General features: G+C 39.9%; 1 protein-coding gene across 8 annotated transcripts in view; it reads left to right on the forward strand.

The window, feature by feature from the left end:
- Window positions 1-20,719, forward strand: part of hectd1 (HECT domain containing 1) — an 81,897-nt gene that overhangs the window by 8,451 nt on the left and 52,727 nt on the right. For all 8 annotated transcript variants that reach the window (XM_072568974.1, XM_072568981.1, XM_072568979.1 and 5 more), the window contains exons 3-10: window positions 8,711-8,945; window positions 9,589-9,816; window positions 11,796-12,080; window positions 12,731-13,001; window positions 13,095-13,171; window positions 13,385-13,483; window positions 15,413-15,527; window positions 17,575-17,749. In XM_072568974.1, the coding sequence (XP_072425075.1) occupies window positions 8,711-8,945; window positions 9,589-9,816; window positions 11,796-12,080; window positions 12,731-13,001; window positions 13,095-13,171; window positions 13,385-13,483; window positions 15,413-15,527; window positions 17,575-17,749 (1,485 nt within the window). The remainder of the gene's footprint in view (window positions 1-8,710; window positions 8,946-9,588; window positions 9,817-11,795; window positions 12,081-12,730; window positions 13,002-13,094; window positions 13,172-13,384; window positions 13,484-15,412; window positions 15,528-17,574; window positions 17,750-20,719) is intronic.

Consider the following 20,719-nt stretch of genomic DNA (forward strand, 5'->3'; position numbering starts at 1 on the left):
ATCCCAACTCCTATACTCAATGCACTGACCAATATTTCCGTTAGGTAATTTGTGTCTTCTACTGTGAAGATGACACAAAATATTTCTTCAGTGTCTGTGCCATTCCCCAAGATTTTGCCTATTTCTGCCTCTGTGATTATTTCTTTTGTAAAGGTTTGTTATTTATTTTTAAGGCTTCTGGCAGACCTGGCTAGGTGATTTCCAAATGAAGGAAGTGTTGTTGGCTTATTTGCCTCTTGAAAAGGGGTCATTTCCTTTTGTTGCCTGGTGTTCACATGTTTATTTTCCAACAGAAGTTGGCAGGTTGAAAGTGAAGCTGAAACCTTGATGTTTTTCTGCTCTCCTTTCCCCATGGATAACGATTGGGCTCCTATTGCTGCTAATTGAAATAGCGAGCACAAATCAGGACCACCTGTTTTATTAAAATGCAAACTACTGTACAATTTTGTCATGTTAATAATTCTAACTTTGTGTCAGCATTCCTATGTCCATGACTTGGAGGTGTCGGTTTTGGACTGGGATGGACAAAGTTAAAAGTCACACAGCACCAGGTTATGGGCTAGCTGGTTTATTTGGAAGCACTAGCTTTTGGAACACCGTTCCTTCATCAGTGGATCGACTACCAGTAGATTGTGTGCTTTTTGAGCAAAGTTACTCAGATCCTCTCGCATAAACACACACACACCCCAATACTCTCTCCCAAGCACACATCACCTCACAGGTGTATACTCCATCACGCTCTCACTTTCCCAAGCATGCTCACATGCAAGCACACACTCTCGTGTGCACGCTCTCTCTCTTTCATGCATGCACGCACACATAGATCTATGGGGTGAATTTGCATCTGCAGAATTATATTTGCATCTATGTTCTATTTGCTCAAAAATGGTCAATCTGCAGGCAGTCAATCCATGTAAGAATTTATAAATTCCATTTTGGAAATAGAACCAGTCTGAGTCACAATTGAGATAGGGACAGACTCTAACCTCACACCTTTAATGCATTGTCTGAGCTGAGATATCACCTTTTTTTAAATAAAACCTTAAGTTATCTTGAATGTGACTTAAAAGTAGTTCTGGGATTGACATATGAATGAACTGAGACCTGCAACCCATTCTAAAATATGAAAGACTTAACAGCAATCTAGGTTTGTTCAATATGTCATTTCAGTTGCATGACTCTGATCTTTTGCCATAAATTTTGTCTTATGATTCTGTTCCACAGCTACCTGATGAAGGAGCAGTGTTCCAAAAGCTAGTGCTTCCAAATAAGTGTTGTGCTGTAACCTGTAGTCGTGAGATTTTTAACTTTGTCCACCCCAGTCAACACCAGCTCCTCCACATCAATCAATGTTGTGAGACACTATTTTCCTGCTGAGATAATGCTGATTATCCCGAATTATTGCTTGCCTCTCCAAATGCATATAAATCTTACCTTTCAAAATCACCTCCAATAACTTACCAACCACCAAAGTCACTCAGATCTATAGTTTCTAGCCCTCTCCTTAATCCCTAAAAAGGCACAACATTAGACACTCTCAGTCATAGAGTAATAGATGTACAGCATGGAAACAGACCCTTCAGTCCAACCCGTCCATGCTGACCAGATATCCCAACCCAATCTAGTCCCACCTGCCAGCACCCGGCCCATATCCCTCCAAACCCTTCCTATTCATATACCCATCCAAATGCCTTTTAAATGTTGCAATTGTACCAGCCTCCATCACTTCCTCTGGCAGCTCATTCCATACATGTGCCACCCTCTGTAAAAAGGTTGCCCTACAGGTCTCTTTTATATCTTTGCCCTCTAGTTCTGGACTCCCCAACCCCAGGGAAAAGACATTGTCTATTTACCCTATCTATGCCCCTCAGAATTTTATAAACCTCTATAAGGTCACCCATCAGCCTCCAATGCTCCAGGGAAAACAACCCCAGCTTCTTCAGCCTCTCCCTAAAGCTCAAATCCTCCAATCCTGGCAACATCCTTGTAAGTCTTTTCTGAGCCCTTTCAGGTTTCACAACACCTTTCTGAACGGAAGGAGACCAGAATTGCACGCAATATTTCAACAGTGGCCTAACCAATGTCCTGTACAGCCGCAACATGACCTCCCAACTCCTGTACTCAATACTCTGACCAATAAAAGAAAGCATACCAAACAGCGCCTTCACTATCCTATCTACCTGTGACTCCACTTTCAAGGAGCTATGAACCTGCACTCCAAGGTCTCTTTGTTCAGCAACACTCCCGAGGACCTTATCATTAAGTGTAGAAGTCCTACTAAGTTTTGCTTTCCCAAAATGCAAGCACCTTGCGTTTATCTGAATTAAACTCCATCTGCCACTTCTCAGCCCATTGGCCCATCTGGTCAAGATCCTGTTGTAATCTGAGGTAATCCTCTTTACTGTCCACTACACCTCCAATTTTAGTGTCATCTGCAAATTTACTAACTATGCCTCTTATGCTTGCATCCAAATCATTTATGTAAATGACAAAAAGTAGAGGGCCCAGCACCGATCCTTGTGGCACTCCACTGGTCACAGGCCTCCAGTCTGAAAAACAACCCTCCACGACCACCCTCTGTCTTCTACCTTTGATCCAGTTCTGTATCCAAATGGCTAATTCTCTCTGTATTCCGTGAGATCTAACCTTGCTAATCAATCTCCCATGGCGAACCTTGGCGAACGTCTTACTGAAGTCCATATAGATCACATCTACCACTCTGCCCTCGTCCATCTTCTTTGTTACTTCTTCAAAAAACACAATCAAGTTTGTGAGATGTGATTTCCCACGCACACAGCCATGCTAACTATTCCTAATCAGTCCTTGCCGTTCCAAATACATGTACATGCTGTCCCTCAGGATTCCCTCCAACAACTTGCCCACCACTGACGTCAGGCTCGCTGGACTATAGTTCCCTGGCTTGTCCTTACCGCCCTTCTTAAACAGAGGTACCACGTTAACCAACCTTCAGTCTTCCGGCACCTCACCTGTGACTTGATGATACAAATATCTCAGCAAGAGGCCCAGCAATTACTTCTCTAGCTTCCCACAGAACTCTAGGGTTCAACTGATCAGGTCCTGGCGATTTATCCACCTTTATGTGTTTCAAGACCTCCAGCACCTCCTCCATAATATGGACGTTTTGCAAGGTGTCGCCATCTATTTCCCTCCAGACTTTATCTTCCATTACCTTTTCCACAATAAACACTGATGCAAAATACTCATTTAATGCCTCCCCCATTTTCTGCGGCTCCACACAAAGGCCGTCTTGCTGATCTTTTGAGGGGCCCTATTCTCTCCCTCATACTCTTTTGTCCTTCATGTAAAAACCCTTTGGATTCTCTTTAATTCTATTTGCCAAAGCTGTCTCATGTCCCCTTTTTGCCCTCCTGATTTCCTCTTAAATATATTCCTACTTCCTTTATATTCTTCTAAGAATTCACTCTATCTCTCCTGTCTATACCTGACATATGCTTCTTTCTTTCTTCTTTAGTTATCCAGCATTCCCTATACCTACCAGCCTTTCCTTTCACCCTGACAGGAACATACTTTCTCTGGATTCTCGTTATCTCATTTCTAAAGGTTTCCCATTTTCCAGCTGTCACTTTGCCTGTGAACATCTGCCCCCAATCAGCTTTTGAAAGTTCTTGCCTAATGCCATCAAAATTGACCTTTCTACATTTTAGAACTTCAACTTTTAGATCTGGTCTATCCTTTTCCATCACTATTTTAAAACAAATAGAATTATGATCGCTGGCCTCCAAGTGCTCCCACGCTGACACCTCAGTCACCTGCTCTGCCTTATTTCCCAAGAGTAGGTCAAGTTTTGCACCTTCTCTAGTAGATACATCCACATACTGATTCAGAAAATTTTCTTCTACTCTCTTAACAAATTCCTCTCCATCTAAACCTTTAACACTGGCAGTCCCAGTCTATATTTGGAAAGTTAAAATCCCTTTCCATAACCACCCTGTTCTTACAGATAACTGTGATCTCCTTACAAGCTTGTTTTTCAATTTCCCTCTGACTCTTCGGAGGTCTATGATATAATCCCACTTAGGTGATCATCCCTTTCTTATTTCTCAGTTCCACCCAAATAACTTCCCTGGACGTGTTTCCAGGAATATCCTCCCTCAGCACAGCTTAATGCTATCCCTTCTCAAAAATGCCACTCCCCTTCCTCTCTCGCCTCCCATTCTATCGCTCCTGTAGCATTTGTATCCTGGAACATTAAGCTGCCAGTCCTGCCCATCGCTGAGCTATGTTTCTGTCACTGCTATGATATCCCAGTCCCATGTTCCTAACCATGCCCTGAGTTAATCTGCCTTCCCTGTGAAGACCCTTGTATTGAAATAAATGCAGTTTAATTTACTAGTGCATCCTTGTCCCTGCCCTGCCTGCCCGTCTGTCTGTCTGTTTGTCTGTCTGTCTAACCCCAGAATGACCCCGTGTCCCACCATCCCCCTGGGCCTTCCCCCTGCCTCCGCCACCCCCCCAAACCTTGCTAGTCTAAATCCACTCGAGCAAATCCCCCTGCCAGTATATTCGTCCCCTTCCAATGTAGGTGCAATGTGTCCTCCTTGTACAGGTCACTTCCACTCAGAGATTCCAATGACCCAAAAATGTGAATCCTTCTCCTATACACCAACTCAGCCATGCATTCATCTGCTCTGTCCTTCTATTCCTGCCCTCACTAGCTCATAGCATCGGGAGTAATCCAGATATTACTGCTCTCGAGGACCTCCTTTTTAAATTCCTGCCTAACTCTATGTAATCTCCTTCCGGATCTCAACCTTTTCCCTTCCTATGTCATTGGTTCCAATGTGTACAATGACCTCTTGCTGGCCCCTCTCCCCCTTGAGAACATTCTGCACCCTCTGAGACATCCTTGATCCTGGCACCAGGGAAGCAACACACCATTCTGATTTTTCGCTGCTGGCCACAGAAACGTCTGTCTGTACCTCGGACTAGAGAATCCCCTAACGCAATTGATCTCTTGGAACCCGACGTACCCCTCGTTGCATTAGAGCCAGTTTCAATGCCAGGAATTTGGCTGTTCGTGCTACGTTCCCATCAGTCCCTACATTTTCCAAAACAGCATACCTGTTTGAAATAGGGATAGCCACAGAAGACTCCTGCACTAGCTGCCTACCTCTCTTGACTTTCCTTGTGTTAGCCCATCTATGTGACTGTATCTGAGACCCCCACCCCATCCCCTTTCCTATAACTGCCATCCATCACATACTGTTGCTGTTGCAATTTCCTCATTGCTTCTAACTGTCTCTCCAACTGATCCATTTGATCTGATGAGATTCACAACCACTTATGGCAGATATAATCCGCAGTAACCCTTAAACTCTGTTTTAACTCTCGCATCTGACAAGAAGCATATTTCACTCTACTAAAGGCCATTTTTGCTCCTTCGCAATCTACAGACCCAGAAAATAACAGTGTCTTATTCCTCTACAAACACTGCCCCATGTTAAATTAATAGTTATGGCTTATATTTTAAGTTTAATCAAGACTCTATTTACTACTGCAGACTTTCTGTAGGCCGCACTTAACCAACAATTCACTTATCTGATTCTGTGCTGTGAACTTCGCCCAACAGGTTCCTCCATGATCAATTGTGAAATTCACTGTTTGTTAATTTTCCCAGATGCACTCCGATGTCCAGCGATACATGAATTCAAACAGCTAAGGCTGTCTCTGTGTGCCTCTCTCCCACCCGCACTGTCCTCACCATGTGCTTCCTTTGTCTGCTCTTCTCCCTTTTAAAACCACTGTTGTTTTGACTTTTGTTTTGGAACTTTGGAAACAATGCAACAGCATATAAAGCAGTAATTGCTGCTCCTGGAATTCATGGAAATCACCTCCAGCACCTAAAATATCTACAAGCACCTAAAAGGAGCAGTTGTTACAGCCAGAAATTTTTCCTGTCCTCCATCTTCAATCATCCGGTGTCTCACCTGTAGTTATAAATGAACTAAATATTTCTGCAAGCGGCCTTGCAATTTCCTCCCTAACTTAGTACAACATCCTGGGATACACTCGATCAGGTCCTGCAGATTTATCCATATTTACGTTTTCTAAGATTTCCAGCTCTTCCTGTTCTGTAATGTGAACGTTTATCACAATATCAGTATTTGGCCTCCATTTCTTTCTCCACGATAAAATTTGACATGAAATATCCATTTAATATCTTTCCCATCCCCTGAGATTCAACACATTTTTGACATCTTTGATCTTTAAGAGGTCCTACACTCTCTTTCTAGTTGCTGCCTTGCTCTTAATGTACTTGTAGAATCTCTTTTGATTGTCCTTAACCTTGGCAAATAAGGTTATCTTTATTATCCTGTCTTTGCCTTACTGATCTCCCCCTTAAAAATGCCCCTACGTGTTTTGTACTGTTCAGGAGGTTCATTTGAACCCAATTGTCTATATCCAATATACATTTTTTTTAATTCTTGACTAGAACTTCAATATCTTTTGGTTTATCCATTGCTCTCTAATCGTACCAACCTTACCTTTTACTGTAACAGGAGCTTTATGATTTGCTGTACCTGCAAACTCATGTTTTATGATTCATGCGCTGTGATATCTGGACCTTCTCCCCCTCCATCCCCCAAGCCCCCCTGATCTTTTAGTCAAATTAATGATTACGTTTTGGCACAGATTGCAGACTGAAAATAATGAAGTGTTTTAGACTATTTCATGTCTTTTGCGCCACGGCAGGTTGGATACCTCTTCATTGTGAAGAGAGAGCAGAACAATTTAAAAAAAAAACTGATTTCTACTACCTGTTACAGACCCCTCCTGGTCCTCATATTCCACCTTACCAATCTTTGTGTACAACACCTCATCCTCCTCTACTTCTGCCACCTATCAATAGACCCCACCATTAGCGATTATATTTCCCTCCCCACCCCTATCAGCGTTTTGGAGAGACCATTCCTTCTGTGACTTATTTGTCTGTGCACCCCCCCCCCCCCCCCCTGCCCCAAGCAGGTCATACTTCACTCCTGGCACCTTTCCCTGCTATTGCAAGAAGTGAAGAATATTTGCCCACACCTACCCCCTCATCTCCGTCCAGGGCCCCAAAGGATCCCTCCATTTCCGACAGAAATTTACCTGTCCTTCCACGAATGTCATCTACTGTATCCATTGCTCCTGATATCATCTCCTCTACGTTAGAGAGACAGCACGCTAACTTGCGGATTATTTCAGAGAATATCTCTGGGCCAACCACACCAACCAACCCTATCACCCTGTTGCCCAACTCCCCCTCCCACTCCATCAAGGGACATGCAAGTCTTGGGCCGCTGCTGCTGCCGCCAAACCCTAACCACGCCTGGAGGAAGAATGCCTCATCTTCCACCTTGGGTCCCTGCTACCACACTGGATTAATGTGGATTTCACCAGTATCCCTTCATTTTCCCCCCCACCCTCCCCCAACCTTATTCCAGTCCCCAGCCTCTAACCTGGCACTGCCTTCTTGAACTGTCCATTGTCTTTCCCATCTATCCGCTCTTCCCTCCTCTCTGAGCTATCGCCTTCTCCCCCGCCTTTATCTGCTTATTGCATTCTCAGATCCCCAGCCCCACAAGTCCCCTTCCTGATGAAGGGCTTATGCCTGAAACGTCAATTCTCCTGAACCTTTGATGCTGCCTGGCTGGCTGTTCTAGTGCTTTTCTAGCACTACTCTCTTGACTCTATTTCCGTGCTGTATGACTAATTTTAACTCCATCACGTGTCTTGACTATGTTCTGTTTCACCATGACATATGCAACAAGTGTTGTTCCTTCATAAAAGAGCACTTCATTTACTCAGCTTTGGTCCATGCATCTGTGTGCGAATACCCTTTTCATGTCCATCAGTGTAGAAAGATAGCAGGAGTAGGCCATTTGGCCCTGAGTTTGCCTAACTATTCCATAAGATCATAGCTAGTTTGGTTGTGGTCTTAGCTGCATTTTCCTGTCTGCACTCTATAATCCTTGACTCTTGTTGATCAAAAATCTATCTAATTCAGTCTTCAATAAATTTCAAACCTGTCCTCCTTTTTTTTTTCTCCATGTAAGCAAATAATAACTTGGAGAAAGGTCATTGAACTGAAACATTGTGTGTTTATTCGCACAAATACTGTCTAATTTGCTGGATGTTTTCACTGTTTATTTTTGTTTCAGATTTTCAGCATCCACATGATTTTGCTTTTGTGTTGGAGCTAATGTTTGATATTTTATTCTACCTACCATGGAAGAAGAATAGGTCTACTATAGAGACAGTTCCCATTAAACACAAGCTGCAAAAATGTTTTTTTTAATTTGTATAGGTTCCCTTTTTTTCCAAGAAAAGTTCAGTAATCTAGAAAGACAGCAATGAAAATTGCTTCAATTGACATTTGCCTTGTCTGTCAGTTGAGAGTTAACATGCATTAACATTCTCAATGACCTGAAAATGTTTGCTAAAGCCTTGCTTTGTACAGGAAATGTGTCACTTTAAATAAAAAAAAATCAGTAGGTTACTAGCAGAGTAAGAAATATTTAAAGCCACTTAACCTAAAGTCATGCAGTAATTAGTTGCTGATTAGCAACTTATGCTGTGCTTGAACTTGAATTCTCCCATTAATAGAACAGAAAAATATTAAATGACTATATTTAGTAATGTTACTAATCCTTGAGGGGCATTTTTATAAACTATTTTACTTTTGCAGATGTCCTCCTCGTACATTTCTGCCAGCTCTATGCAAAATCTTTCTGGATGAAAGTGCTCCTGACAATGTGTTAGAAGTGACAGCCCGTGCCATAACGTATTACCTGGATGTATCTGCTGAATGTACACGAAGGATTGTTGGAGTTGATGGAGCCATAAAAGCACTTTGTAACCGATTGGTTGTCGTTGAGCTCAATAACAGAACCAGCAGAGACCTGGCAGAGCAATGTGTAAAGGTAATGAGGATCTTGCTGTAATTGATTTAGTTTAAAAGTAAAACTTCCAACGATTTGATCTTCTTTGAATACACAAATAATTTTTTTTTAAAATGTTGCTATCTGACTTCTAATACCTAGAGTTAGATTCAGCTACAGCAGATGGGTACAGGTCTCCCTTGCTGAATGACTAGTAAGGCCAATTTGAAGAGTCTCAATCTAGTATTACAATTCTATCTGATGTTATTACTGCTAAAGTCAAATCCCAGACCTTAATTTTGGCTAGTCGAGATAATGCTTTTTTTTGTTTTGCTTTAACAAGGTGAAATAAAATTTATGTTCTGCTACAGATTTGATTTTAACAATAAAACAGTTTATGAAAATGAGTGAAATAGTTTGGTTTAATCAATTTTTTTTATTTTAAAAATATAACTCAAACATTTCAAAATGTATGGGAACTATTAAGATATTGTTAAGTCTGTTTAAAGCTATTCATCCCTTAACTTTTTCTTCAAATTAGCAGGTCATTAAATTTAAATTTGTTGTTTTTATACTATTATGACTGAAGCACCACTGATACATTGAAAGAAGTTTGTTTTTACATTTATTTAATCTACTTAACTAAGTCATACTGTTTACATTTGAATATAATCTGATCTTGCAGGTACTTGAGCTTATCTGTACACGAGAATCAGGAGCAGTATTTGAAGCCGGAGGGTTAAACTGTGTGCTAACCTTCATTCGGGATAGTGGTCATCTTGTACATAAAGACACTTTACATTCTGCAATGGCTGTAGTTTCCAGGCTTTGTGGAAAAATGGAACCTCAAGATTCATCACTTGAAACTTGTGTGGAGTCTTTGTCTAGTTTATTGAAACATGAAGATCCCCAAGTAAGTAGGACAAGGAAGCAATGTGCCATGTTTTTTGTTTAAGTACAGATACCTTTTAATAGCACTTAGTGTCCACTATACTTACTTTTTCCTTCAGTGACCCCAAAATCCCCTCATCTTTTCTTCAAAAATTGTTTATCCTGGGCTACAGTTAATGATAGGTTAGTTGGATATTTCTGCTTCTAATGTTGTTTGAAGGTTACATTTGTGCAGTTTCCATTTGGGGTTATTGGGCCATAATCTCTAAGTAATGGTCTTCTCATTAACCTAGAGGTATAGAGGCCCTTTGCAGGATTGCAGTGATGTTTTTGACGTGAGAAAGGTAAATGTGCATGTCTTGTGATCAGCACTGACAGATCGTTGAAGGCACTTCTGTTGCCCAAATAACATTCATCTGTACTTGTATTTTGCAACTTGCATTATGGTAGAGTAGCACAATATATCTCCTTTTCTTTACTCTGGACTACGTGCAATATTGGATGGTTTGTCGCAATAGTCTGATTCTCCGAGGAGTTGGCTGAGATTGGTACTGAGATCTACTTTCAGTGAAAAATGAAGAAATAAAGTGAAGTTTAAACTTGAGAGCTTTCTAGTGCGTAGTGATGAATGAGACAGACAAAGCATGTTCTTCTGTGTCCATGTCTATATAGTCCTGGAACATGTTGCCACCTGTTGGCAGTGACTGAAGCTTGAGAGACTCCATTTCAAGCAAGGTTGACCAAGAGACTTTGCAGCTTTTACTGCCTGCCAAGGGAAGTGTTCACAGGTTGATAATCAACCCATTTAGCTATGCTATGAATACACTTACTGTGGCCATCAAATCCTGCAGTGGAACTTGAATGTTTGAGTTTCTGACTCAGGGACAGACCTTTTGAATAAGATAGGGTAGGCAATAATTTTGTTAAATGTTTTCTCACCAATTTGAGCTTTTAAAGGCAGAAGATATTTGGAAAGACCATCAACTTTCTTTTGCATTAATCTGAAATTAGTAAAATAGCCTGCCAGTCCCTTGCAGATTTTGCAGATACCAGTAGATCTAATACATTATGAAGATTATCAACATTATTCTGCTGCATGGTGAGGGGAGTTTTATTGAAAAGTAAAATATTGAAATGGAATGATTAGTTTGTAATTTTTGATTTGCTTGATAATTTCTGGTGTTATTACTTGTTTCTTTCTTTTATCTTTTGATTAATTTCCTGTTTATGCTCTGCTTCGGTTGGAGAACCAGTACTCCCTCCTCTCCTACTCAATTTATTGAAGCAATTGAGTGCCTGAGTCAGAGCAATTAAGAGGCAGAGTTCCTTTAAATTGATGGTCACGTTTTTGATGTTTAGAGTTCTTCTTGCATTCTTCATTTCATTTTTCTCAATACAAAATTTGATTAACCCCATCTAATAACAGGCTCTTACCTTGTAGGTAAAGGAACAGTGCTGAATCTTGGCACTGAGAGACAACTGGGTACATCAAATAATACAGCAGATGTATAGATGTTGGGCTGCACTGAATGGGAGGTAGGCAGTATAGGGATCTGCTCTTCCTTGCTGCTTTTCTTCCAGGTCCCAAAATGCTACTGTATAAATCATGCTTGTCCTCAGTTGGCATTCTCAGATTGGAAATTATGAAGTGATACCAGGAATGACCTGTCATATTTGCCATCTGAGCAAGTCTGTTCTGAAGGAGAAAAAAAATTACATCTATATGAGGCTGCTTTCTAATTAGAAACGTTGAAATTTCTGTTAAGGCAGCAGTTGACATTTAAATGTTTTGATTTTCTGTTGTTAGAGGCAGAGGTATTAAATGAACAATATTTTAGCCCTTCTCAAAATATGTTCACCTTTTTAAGTGTTTGTAATTTTAAAGAAAAGTTGTGTTTCAGGGCCAAGAGAAACATAGTTGTTCACTTCTTTTGATTATCTTATTTTTCTTTTTACATGTTTTGAAACCAAATAGTATATCAAGCTTTTTTTGTCTTTCAGGTATCAGATGGAGCTTTGCGTTGCTTTGCTTCTTTGGCAGACAGATTCACTCGTCGTGGAGTTGACCCAGCCCCTTTAGCAAAGCATGGGTTGACAGAAGAGTTGCTGTCTCGCATGGCAGCAGCAGGCGGTTTAGTAGCAGGGGGGTCTTCATCTGCTTGCAAACCAGGCCGTACGTCCACAGGAGCAACTCCCAATGCAGCTGATTCTAAACTTAGTAACCAAGTGTCAACAATTGTTAGTTTGCTTTCCACGCTCTGCAGAGGCTCCCCTGTTGTGACACATGTAAGCATTCAACCTCTCCTCTTCCTTTTCATGCATGATTTTTCAGTGATGAGAGAAAAATTGTTGATGTAGGACAAATTGCTTTTTTTAAAAAAAAATAAGCTGTGTCTTACTGATGTGCATCTTGCTAGGCGATACTTTGTGTTGCTAAAAAAAATTATTGTTGAGAAAATAAGCAACACTCCATAACTTATCAGAATTTCATACTTCCTGTTAATTCACAAGATTTAATGTAGTATGTGACCATCTTATGCAAGGATCTTAGATCTCTTGTCTAAGTGGACTTTTTCTCAAAATAATTAATATTCCATTTATAATCTGTTTTATTCCCACAATATGAATTCAAGTGTAAGATGTTGAAGCTGAATTTAAATCTGCTTTCAACAATTTATCAAAATAGCGACACAAAATGCTGAAATGCGTCAGGCAGCGTCAACCAAAGGAGACGGATAACATTTAAGATCAGTGATTTTTACGCTGAATTTGATCAAATCATGGCTTTAAAATCAAATCTCTTTTCATGCTCAAATTAAATTGAAATGCTTATCAGTATTCTTATACCACATTAGGAAGCCAAGATTGATTTGTAATTGACAATTTGCCCTAAGATTTGTTTGTCACCGAAGGGTTAATAAATGTTTTCCCCCCAGGACTTATTAAGATCAGCATTACCTGACTCAATAGAAAGTGCACTACAAGGTGATGAAAGGTGTGTGCTTGACACTATGCGATTGGTGGATCTACTTTTGGTATTACTTTTTGAAGGACGTAAAGCTTTGCCAAAGTCCAGTGCTGGCTCCACAGGCAGAATCCCTGGCCTACGGAGACTGGATAGTTCTGGGGAGCGTTCTCATCGGCAGCTTATTGATTGCATCCGTAGTAAAGACACTGATGCATTGATAGATGCTATTGATACCGGAGGTAAGTTTAAAATTTGGGACAAAAGCTGTATTTATTATTTTAAAATTCCTTTCTTCCCCAGACTAACTTCTGTCAATAACTTTTTTTACACAGCATTTGAAGTAAATTTTATGGATGATGTTGGTCAAACTCTTTTGAATTGGGCTTCTGCTTTTGGAACTCAGGAAATGGTAAGAAAATGTAATAACTTTAGAACATATATTTTCAAGTCTCTGCCTCATTCATCATAAATATGTGAGTACTACAATACTTCAAAACAGTCAAGAATTTTTTTAATGAGATACTAAATTATTAGTTCAGAAAATAGGATTTTTGTGTGAAAAATCAAGCAGGAACACAATGATCATGTGACACAGGAATAGATTATGAAATTTTTTTTTCAGGTGGAATTTCTTTGTGAGAGGGGTGCTGATGTTAACAGGGGACAAAGATCCTCATCTTTGCACTATGCAGCTTGTTTTGGAAGGCCACAGGTTGCAAAGGTATGATTTTTTTTTTGTTTTTTTTCCCTGCAACAGTTAACTGCAGAGAAATACTACTTAGGATGAAAGGCAGTCTTGCAGTCTGTTATTGCATGTAGTGTGAGATATGTGGTTTGCTTTGTTGGGTCAGCTGACCTGTGTGATGGCAGATGGGTTAGCATAGCTAAGAAAACCAGCAGCATTTCAGCTGACTGCTATTCATAGTCTTTCTTGGGAAAATACTGTTCATTATGTTAAAATGTCATGATGATGGATGTCATAAATGAGCACTTAACTGGCAGGTTGGTATCTTTTCCCAATTGCAAAAAATATTCTGTTGAGACTGTTGCTAAGGTAATGTCTTTCCACAATCAAGTGTGGTTATTGGGCTAACCATGGGATAGTCAATACTGTGTGTGTAAACAACCATAAGAGAAGTGCAAACAGCCAGATCAGAATCCATTTGTGTATAAAACTAACTGAAGCTATTGATAGTGAGAATTGACCTGGTCTGTGACACTTAGTTTTAAGAGGGCACAATGTTAAATACAGTGGATGTCCAATGAGACTTGGGCTCAGGTGCAGAGCCCCTTTTTTAAAATGCTGCAAACAGGTGCAGAAAATTGCCAAGAAGGCTAATGTAATGCTGGCCTTCATATCTAAAGGGTGGAGAATAAGGATGCAGATATTATGCTGCAGGTATACAATACCCTAGTTGGATCCCATTTAGAGTACTGTGAGCAGATCTGCGCACCACACCTTAGGATGGATATTCCCGTTGTGGAGGGAGTTTGATGCAGATTTTAAAGAATCATTACCTGGATTTCAGGGGTTAAGTTATGAAAAGAGATGAGACAACTTAGTTTTTTATTCTCTGGAATTTAGATTAAGGGGCAATCTATTCAAGATCTGCAGGATATTAATCGAGAAACACAGGGTAGATGAAGATAAACTATTTCCACTGGTTGAAGAATCCAGAACCAAGAAGAATAGCCTAAGACATAGAACCAGGCAATTCGGCTCTGCTTTTCCAGCACCGCACTCATTCAGGAGAAATGTGACCATGCATGCACCGTAGTGGATGTTTTGAACTCTTCTTGAAATGTTGTTGATGCTAATTCAATCTTTAAGTTTTTAAATCTGAGATTAGTTTTTTACTAAGCCACGGTATTACAGGATGTGGGCCCAAGACATGCATATGGGGTTAGATCACAGATCGGCCATGATCTTATTGAATGGCAGAACAGGCTTGAGGGCCTGAATGGCCTACTGTTCCTATCTTACTGTGCACTTCATTGTCATTGCATTTAGAATTGCGTGAACAGATATTATTTTATCAACAGGCTTGTTGATCATATGTTTTGCATAGCTTTGTTGGCAACATCCGTGCATACAGTATACGAGTAAACATAGAATGCTGGCTGGAAAGTTACTTATTGGACGAAGAACAGGGATAAATTTGAAGCAGTGTGCCCCATAGACCAGTGCAAGTTCCATTTTTGTTTTGAGAGAGATTTTGGTCTGGGACATGGGGAATACAGTATGGGAAGCACAATCTCCAAATGTTATGGTGACATAAAAATAGGTAGTTTAGTAACTGGTGAGAGGGCTGTAAAACACAACAAAAAGACATTAGGCGGTGAGCATGCAAACAAGTTAGATGATGCTATTTTAATGAGAGATCTAAGGATTTAACTATCTCCTTATGTAACCAAAACACTTAAATGTCATTGACCACGAAGTGCCTTGAAATACCTGACGTGAGCAGTGCGATGTAATAGTGTGTCTCTTTATGATGGAAGTGCAAATACAAAATATCAAATATGTATTTAATGAGTATTTGTTTGATGAAAGATTTGTGAATGATATGGAGTAAGCTTGTTTTTATATTTTAAAAAAAACTTGTGTTGATTTTAGTGATTTGAAAATATTTGCATTTGTTTTTACTAGACTCTATTGAGACATGGAGCAAACCCGGACCTACGTGATGAAGATGGTAAAACACCTCTGGACAAGGCCCGTGAGAGGGGTCACAGTGAAGTTGTGGCCATATTGCAGTCTCCAGGTTAGAAAATATCTCTAAGTCATAGTGCAAACTCTTGCTTATTGATCACTGCAAGTTGTTAACTAAAAATGTGTTAGTGTGTTTTGATTTCTTTGAAGTACTGTTAGATTGCTGCAGAAATCTTCAGGTTGAATAAAGGGTTGAGGAAGGCTAGTTATAAAGTATGACAGGTGGTTGTAGTGGGCACAATATTTAACAATAGTACATTTTAATATATACAGCAAACTTTATTTTAATTGGCTCCTTTATGAAGTGGCACACTTGTTAAACCAGCAAAAATTATGTAGCTGAAATACTGGAAGTTTACTGTGTGATAACGCTTGAGTCGTCAGTTGAAAGTTGGAGAACGAAGGCTCGCTGCTGTTAAGTTCTTTTTTGTTTAAGTCAAAGTTGCATTATTATCCAATTGATTTGTGCTGTAAATAAAGTATAATGGTGATAAGTATACACCCTGCATTATGTTTCTATTAGTGTGTTTTTTACATCCATTATGTGGATTTCTTGATCAAATGGCACACTCCTGATCCCATAGGTACAGTTGTAAAAGGTTTGCTGTACTGTTAAGAGAATTATAATCATTGGGTGTTACAACTAGCTGGCCCAGTACTTAAGGTTTTCCCATCAGTCCCTTATGTTTTTCTCTATGTTTAGAATTTGATCTTGAATCAAAGTTTAACATGTTTCTTCAGAACATTAATAAATGACAACAGAATTAAACCAAGCAACATTCAAATCTGCTTCACCATTTAATTAGCGCGGTGGCTCAGTAGTTAGCACTGCTGCCTCGCAGCGCCAGGGACCCGGGTTCAATTCCTGCCTTTGGGCAACTGTGTGTGGAGTTTGCACATTCTCCCTGTGTCTGCATGGGTTTCCTCCGGGTGCTCTGGTTTCCTCCCACAGTCCAAAAATGTGCAGGTGAGGTGAATTGGCTGTGCTAAATTGCCCGTAGTGTTAGGTGCATTAGTCAGGGGTGAAATAAAGAGGAATGAGTCTGGGTGGGTTGCTGTTTGGAGGGTCGGTGTGGACTTGTTGGGCCAAAGGCCCTGTTTCCACAGTGTAGTGAATCGAATCGAATCGAATCGAATCTAATCTAATCTAATCTAATCTAATCTAATCTAATCTAATCTATTCTAATCTAATCGTAATCAATTCCAATTTCCTACCCTACCTGCATATCTCCTGATATCTGTGGTTTCAAAACAATCTTTCAGTCTCTAACTTTTAGCATATTCAACAATAACAGTACACACCATCTGGAGAATTCCAGTGAATTACGTGGGTACTAGGGGAAGTGGAGAGAGAAATGCTTCAAGATTGCCACAGTTTTGCACTAAATAATTGACCCGATACTTGATTTTTAACTGTAACAAATTATCTTTACCATGGTTTTTCAATGTGATTAGTATCAGTAAAATTAATAGCTATTTATCATTTCAAATTGGAATAAAATTCTCTTGATATCTTGAGTACTGAAGTTTCTGAGTAGGTGTGATCACTACCCAGCAATGATTCTCCACTTAGTAAATTTCAGCAGTAGAAATGAGGCATGTTTTAAACACAGGCTTTTGTGACTACCTACACACCTTTTATTGTCAAACACCTAAGCTTAAGCATTTATATCCATATTTATCTAGCTGTACATAACTGTCCGTATAACTGAAGAAAGAAATGAGCAAGTGGTTTGTTTGCTAAACAGCCTTCTCTTATAAAGTCTTTCTGAGGTTGGAGAAGCCAAAATCCTGTTTTCTTTCTTGCTTTGTTTTCTTGCCCTGCCTATCTGTCTCGCTTTGCCTCCCTCTCTATCACACTGTCTGTGTCTACAAACTGGTCATGGACAGGAATTGTAAATGTTTTTGTGAAGGCCGTAAATTTGACAAGGTGCAACTGTCTATCAAAATCTAGTTGTACTGTTTTTGCTCAAGGAGTGCTTGATTTTTGAGTTGGGTTCTAAAGGTGAGGAACAAATTTTTTATTCCTTCCATTGTGAACAATATTTCCCCAACTGAGAAGCATTTACAAGAAGTGTGTTTTAACCATTTGCCTTCAGGAGATTGGATGTGTCCTGTGAATAAAGGTGAAGATAAGAAAAAGAAAGATGCCAACAGGGAGGAGGAAGATGGAAATGAACCAAAGGGAGATCCTGAAATGGCTCCATTATATTTGAAGAGATTGTTGCCAGTATTTGCACAGACATTTCAACAAACTATGTTGCCATCCATCAGGTATATTTTTCAAATTGGTTATGAGATTTCTTGTTTCATGTCACGAGCATTTTGTTACAACCTTTAAGGAAAAACTTTAATTGTTTTATAATTTGATTTTGATCTAAATCTTAATGATCTCTGCTTATCATTGGAAAATGGTTTACAAAAGATACTGTCACTGTTGTTAAGATACTATCTGTCACTGAACCAGCACAGTATTTCCCAGGGTTTAGGTGATAACTTTCAGACACCAAAATGGTGATTTCCCTTTGCCAGAATCCAATTCCATTAGCTCCATAGTCTGTAATGCACAACGATTGGTGCTTAACTAGTAGTTGGCGAAGAGAAATTTTGTAAACTACTTGTGAAAGGCGAAGTGAGTATAAATAGCAGCCAATTTTGTCACTCCAGTCAAAACATCAAGACATTTACTGTGTTTTAGGTTCCACTGTCTAACGTTTGTGTTAATAAAAAAATTGTCAATCAAATTATTCTCTTATAGTTCTTGGAATGTAAAATTAAATATTTTAATTCAGTTTTGTGTTTGAATTCTTTGATGAATAACATTGTGATTGGAAGCATAGTATGAAACAGGTTTCATTAAGCTAGCTTAAAAATACTTGTGCATAAGTCTATCTGCGGTCTTCATCAGTTAAACTATGCATTTGTATGGGGAAAAGAACAGATCATTCACATTAACAGCAATTTCAGGTGGTCTTTATTTCCAAAGAGAGCTATGCATACATACCCATCTATCACAGATTTCATCTTTTCATTCTTTAGTTGGATGTGAGTATCACTGACAAGGCTAATGTTGCTTGTCCCCAGTTGCCTTAGAGTGTTGAGCTGCAAACTGTTTTCAGGCCAGATGAAGGCAATAGATTTCCTTCCTTAAAGGCCATTGATAAACCAGATGAGTTTTTGCAACTACTTGTAATGGTGACCAAGATCTTTTTGATTCCAGATGTATTTCATTCAATCTGCATCCTGCTAGCTGTGTGGTGGGGTTTGAATGCATGACCCCCAGTCATTATTAATCCTCTTATGTTGCCATCATGGTACCATCCCCCAATATGAGTTTATTGATCTGGTGAACTACACTGTGTGCAATGAGCCAATGTTGAAGGATTAATTATGGTGCTAACCTAATTTGGGTAATATATAATCAACGTATCAGAGTTTACTCCTCGTTATAGTGTGATTGACCATTTATGACCTTTATCTAAGTCTCAGTACATACTACAGGTTGCAATAGTTGAGCTGAATATTCTTTGTAGCTTTCTTATGTCATTGTTGTCTGAATCCTACTCACCAGAAAAGATTGCAATTAACCCCTCTCACTGCAATGTTTTAAATTCTGAATAAAGGGTGCTGGCAGTGTTAAAATTCCTCAGTGATTTATGTATGAATGTTTATTAAAGCAAAAACAACATCTTGGCATTTGTAATTCTATCTGCATTCCAAACCCATATTTAAGTGTGTGGGGCAGTAGTTCCACCATTGCAAGATTTGTCCAATATGTGGCCTGTGGTTCCTTGTTTGACTGCCATGTGTTTGTATATTGTCAGCCAAATACCAGAACACTTCTTTAAGAAATGGAAAGCACAGTCCTGTATTGTTTTGAATTTATCTTCAGATTTGTTTATTTTTATTGTCGCCTGCCATTTTATCCTAACATCTAAGTTTAAAAGTAGAGTGGAGGTCCAGGGACTGGGCCTGAGCTGCTGGGATTGGGTTGGTAACTGGAACTGCTATCAGGAATTGAGGTGGAAACATCTGGGGAAATAGCCACCACTACAAAGAAGTGAAGAAAGGGATTAAAGGGGAAAAGAGCGAGAGAGCTGGAAGGTGAGGTTGAAAGACCAGGCTGGGAGAGACTCGCTGGTCCATGTGTGCGCCATCCTTCTCATCCCAACCATGACCACTATCCACTCCCTATAGTCTTGCCCCCACCTCCCACCTACTCAACCTTTCATCAAGGCAATTCTGCTCTGTGATTTAGAATAAAATTGAAAAAATATTCCCTCATGCAAAAAAGTTGGACTAACCTGTTAAACTGCTCTTTGAATGATTTATTCACTGAGCCTTATGGCAGCTTGAAATTTATACATAAACTCCTCTGGGTCATGAGCCTGTGCCTCTCAACAGGCATTCAAGAGATTTGGTTACCAGTTTACCTAAAATAAATCTCTCACTGGCTAACACACAGAAGGCAAATCTCCCAAGGCTGAAGTAAGTCGTGTTTATGTATTGGTCTCTGCATTTCCAATTTGAGCACTTCCACTTCAAATCAGCTTTTAGCTGGAAAATATCCACAAAATGCACAGTTCAAGCAGAAATTGCTGTTTGTCGTAGGAAGGTACAAAGGGACTCTCAGGAAGCTTCTTATTTGGGTGTGTACTTCATGTTTTGATTCTTGTATTTCCATACTGAAATAAACACCAATATCAGCAATTACTGCAATTCAAGTACACAAATTTTAACCACACTGCAACATGTAAGATTTCATAAAGCCTCCGTTTCCCCCTCTTGGTACTCTCTCTCTTTTTTAAGTATTCCAAGAAATACTTGATTTTCTTTCCCATCATCCACTTGAAGCTGAGACCAAAAATTTACTTTGCATTTTTCAGTTAGGTTTAAGTGGCCACTCTAACTTGTAAGGAAAGTAGATGCAACAATATTTTGGTGCAATACAGGGGAACATCGATTTTATCTGAACATGATGGACAGGCACTATTTCGCTTGGATAATCGAGTATTCGGTAAATTGATTAAATTCCTTTCCTCTGGGGCTCGGAGTGTTCAAAGTCTGCTCCCCCTTCAGGAGACTGTAGCAGCACACTGCACGTGAGACCCTGCCCCCAACCCCATGCAACACTGCCCTCGCCCCCCACCCCCCCCGCCCCACAAAGCTCCCAACCAACACCACCCCCGGCCCCAACTCTGTCCAACACCGCTGCCCGCCCGCCTGCCCCCCAACCCAGTACAC

Source organism: Chiloscyllium punctatum, chromosome 4, assembly GCF_047496795.1.
Source record: "Chiloscyllium punctatum isolate Juve2018m chromosome 4, sChiPun1.3, whole genome shotgun sequence".
In the NCBI taxonomy this organism is placed as follows: Eukaryota; Metazoa; Chordata; class Chondrichthyes; order Orectolobiformes; family Hemiscylliidae; genus Chiloscyllium; species Chiloscyllium punctatum.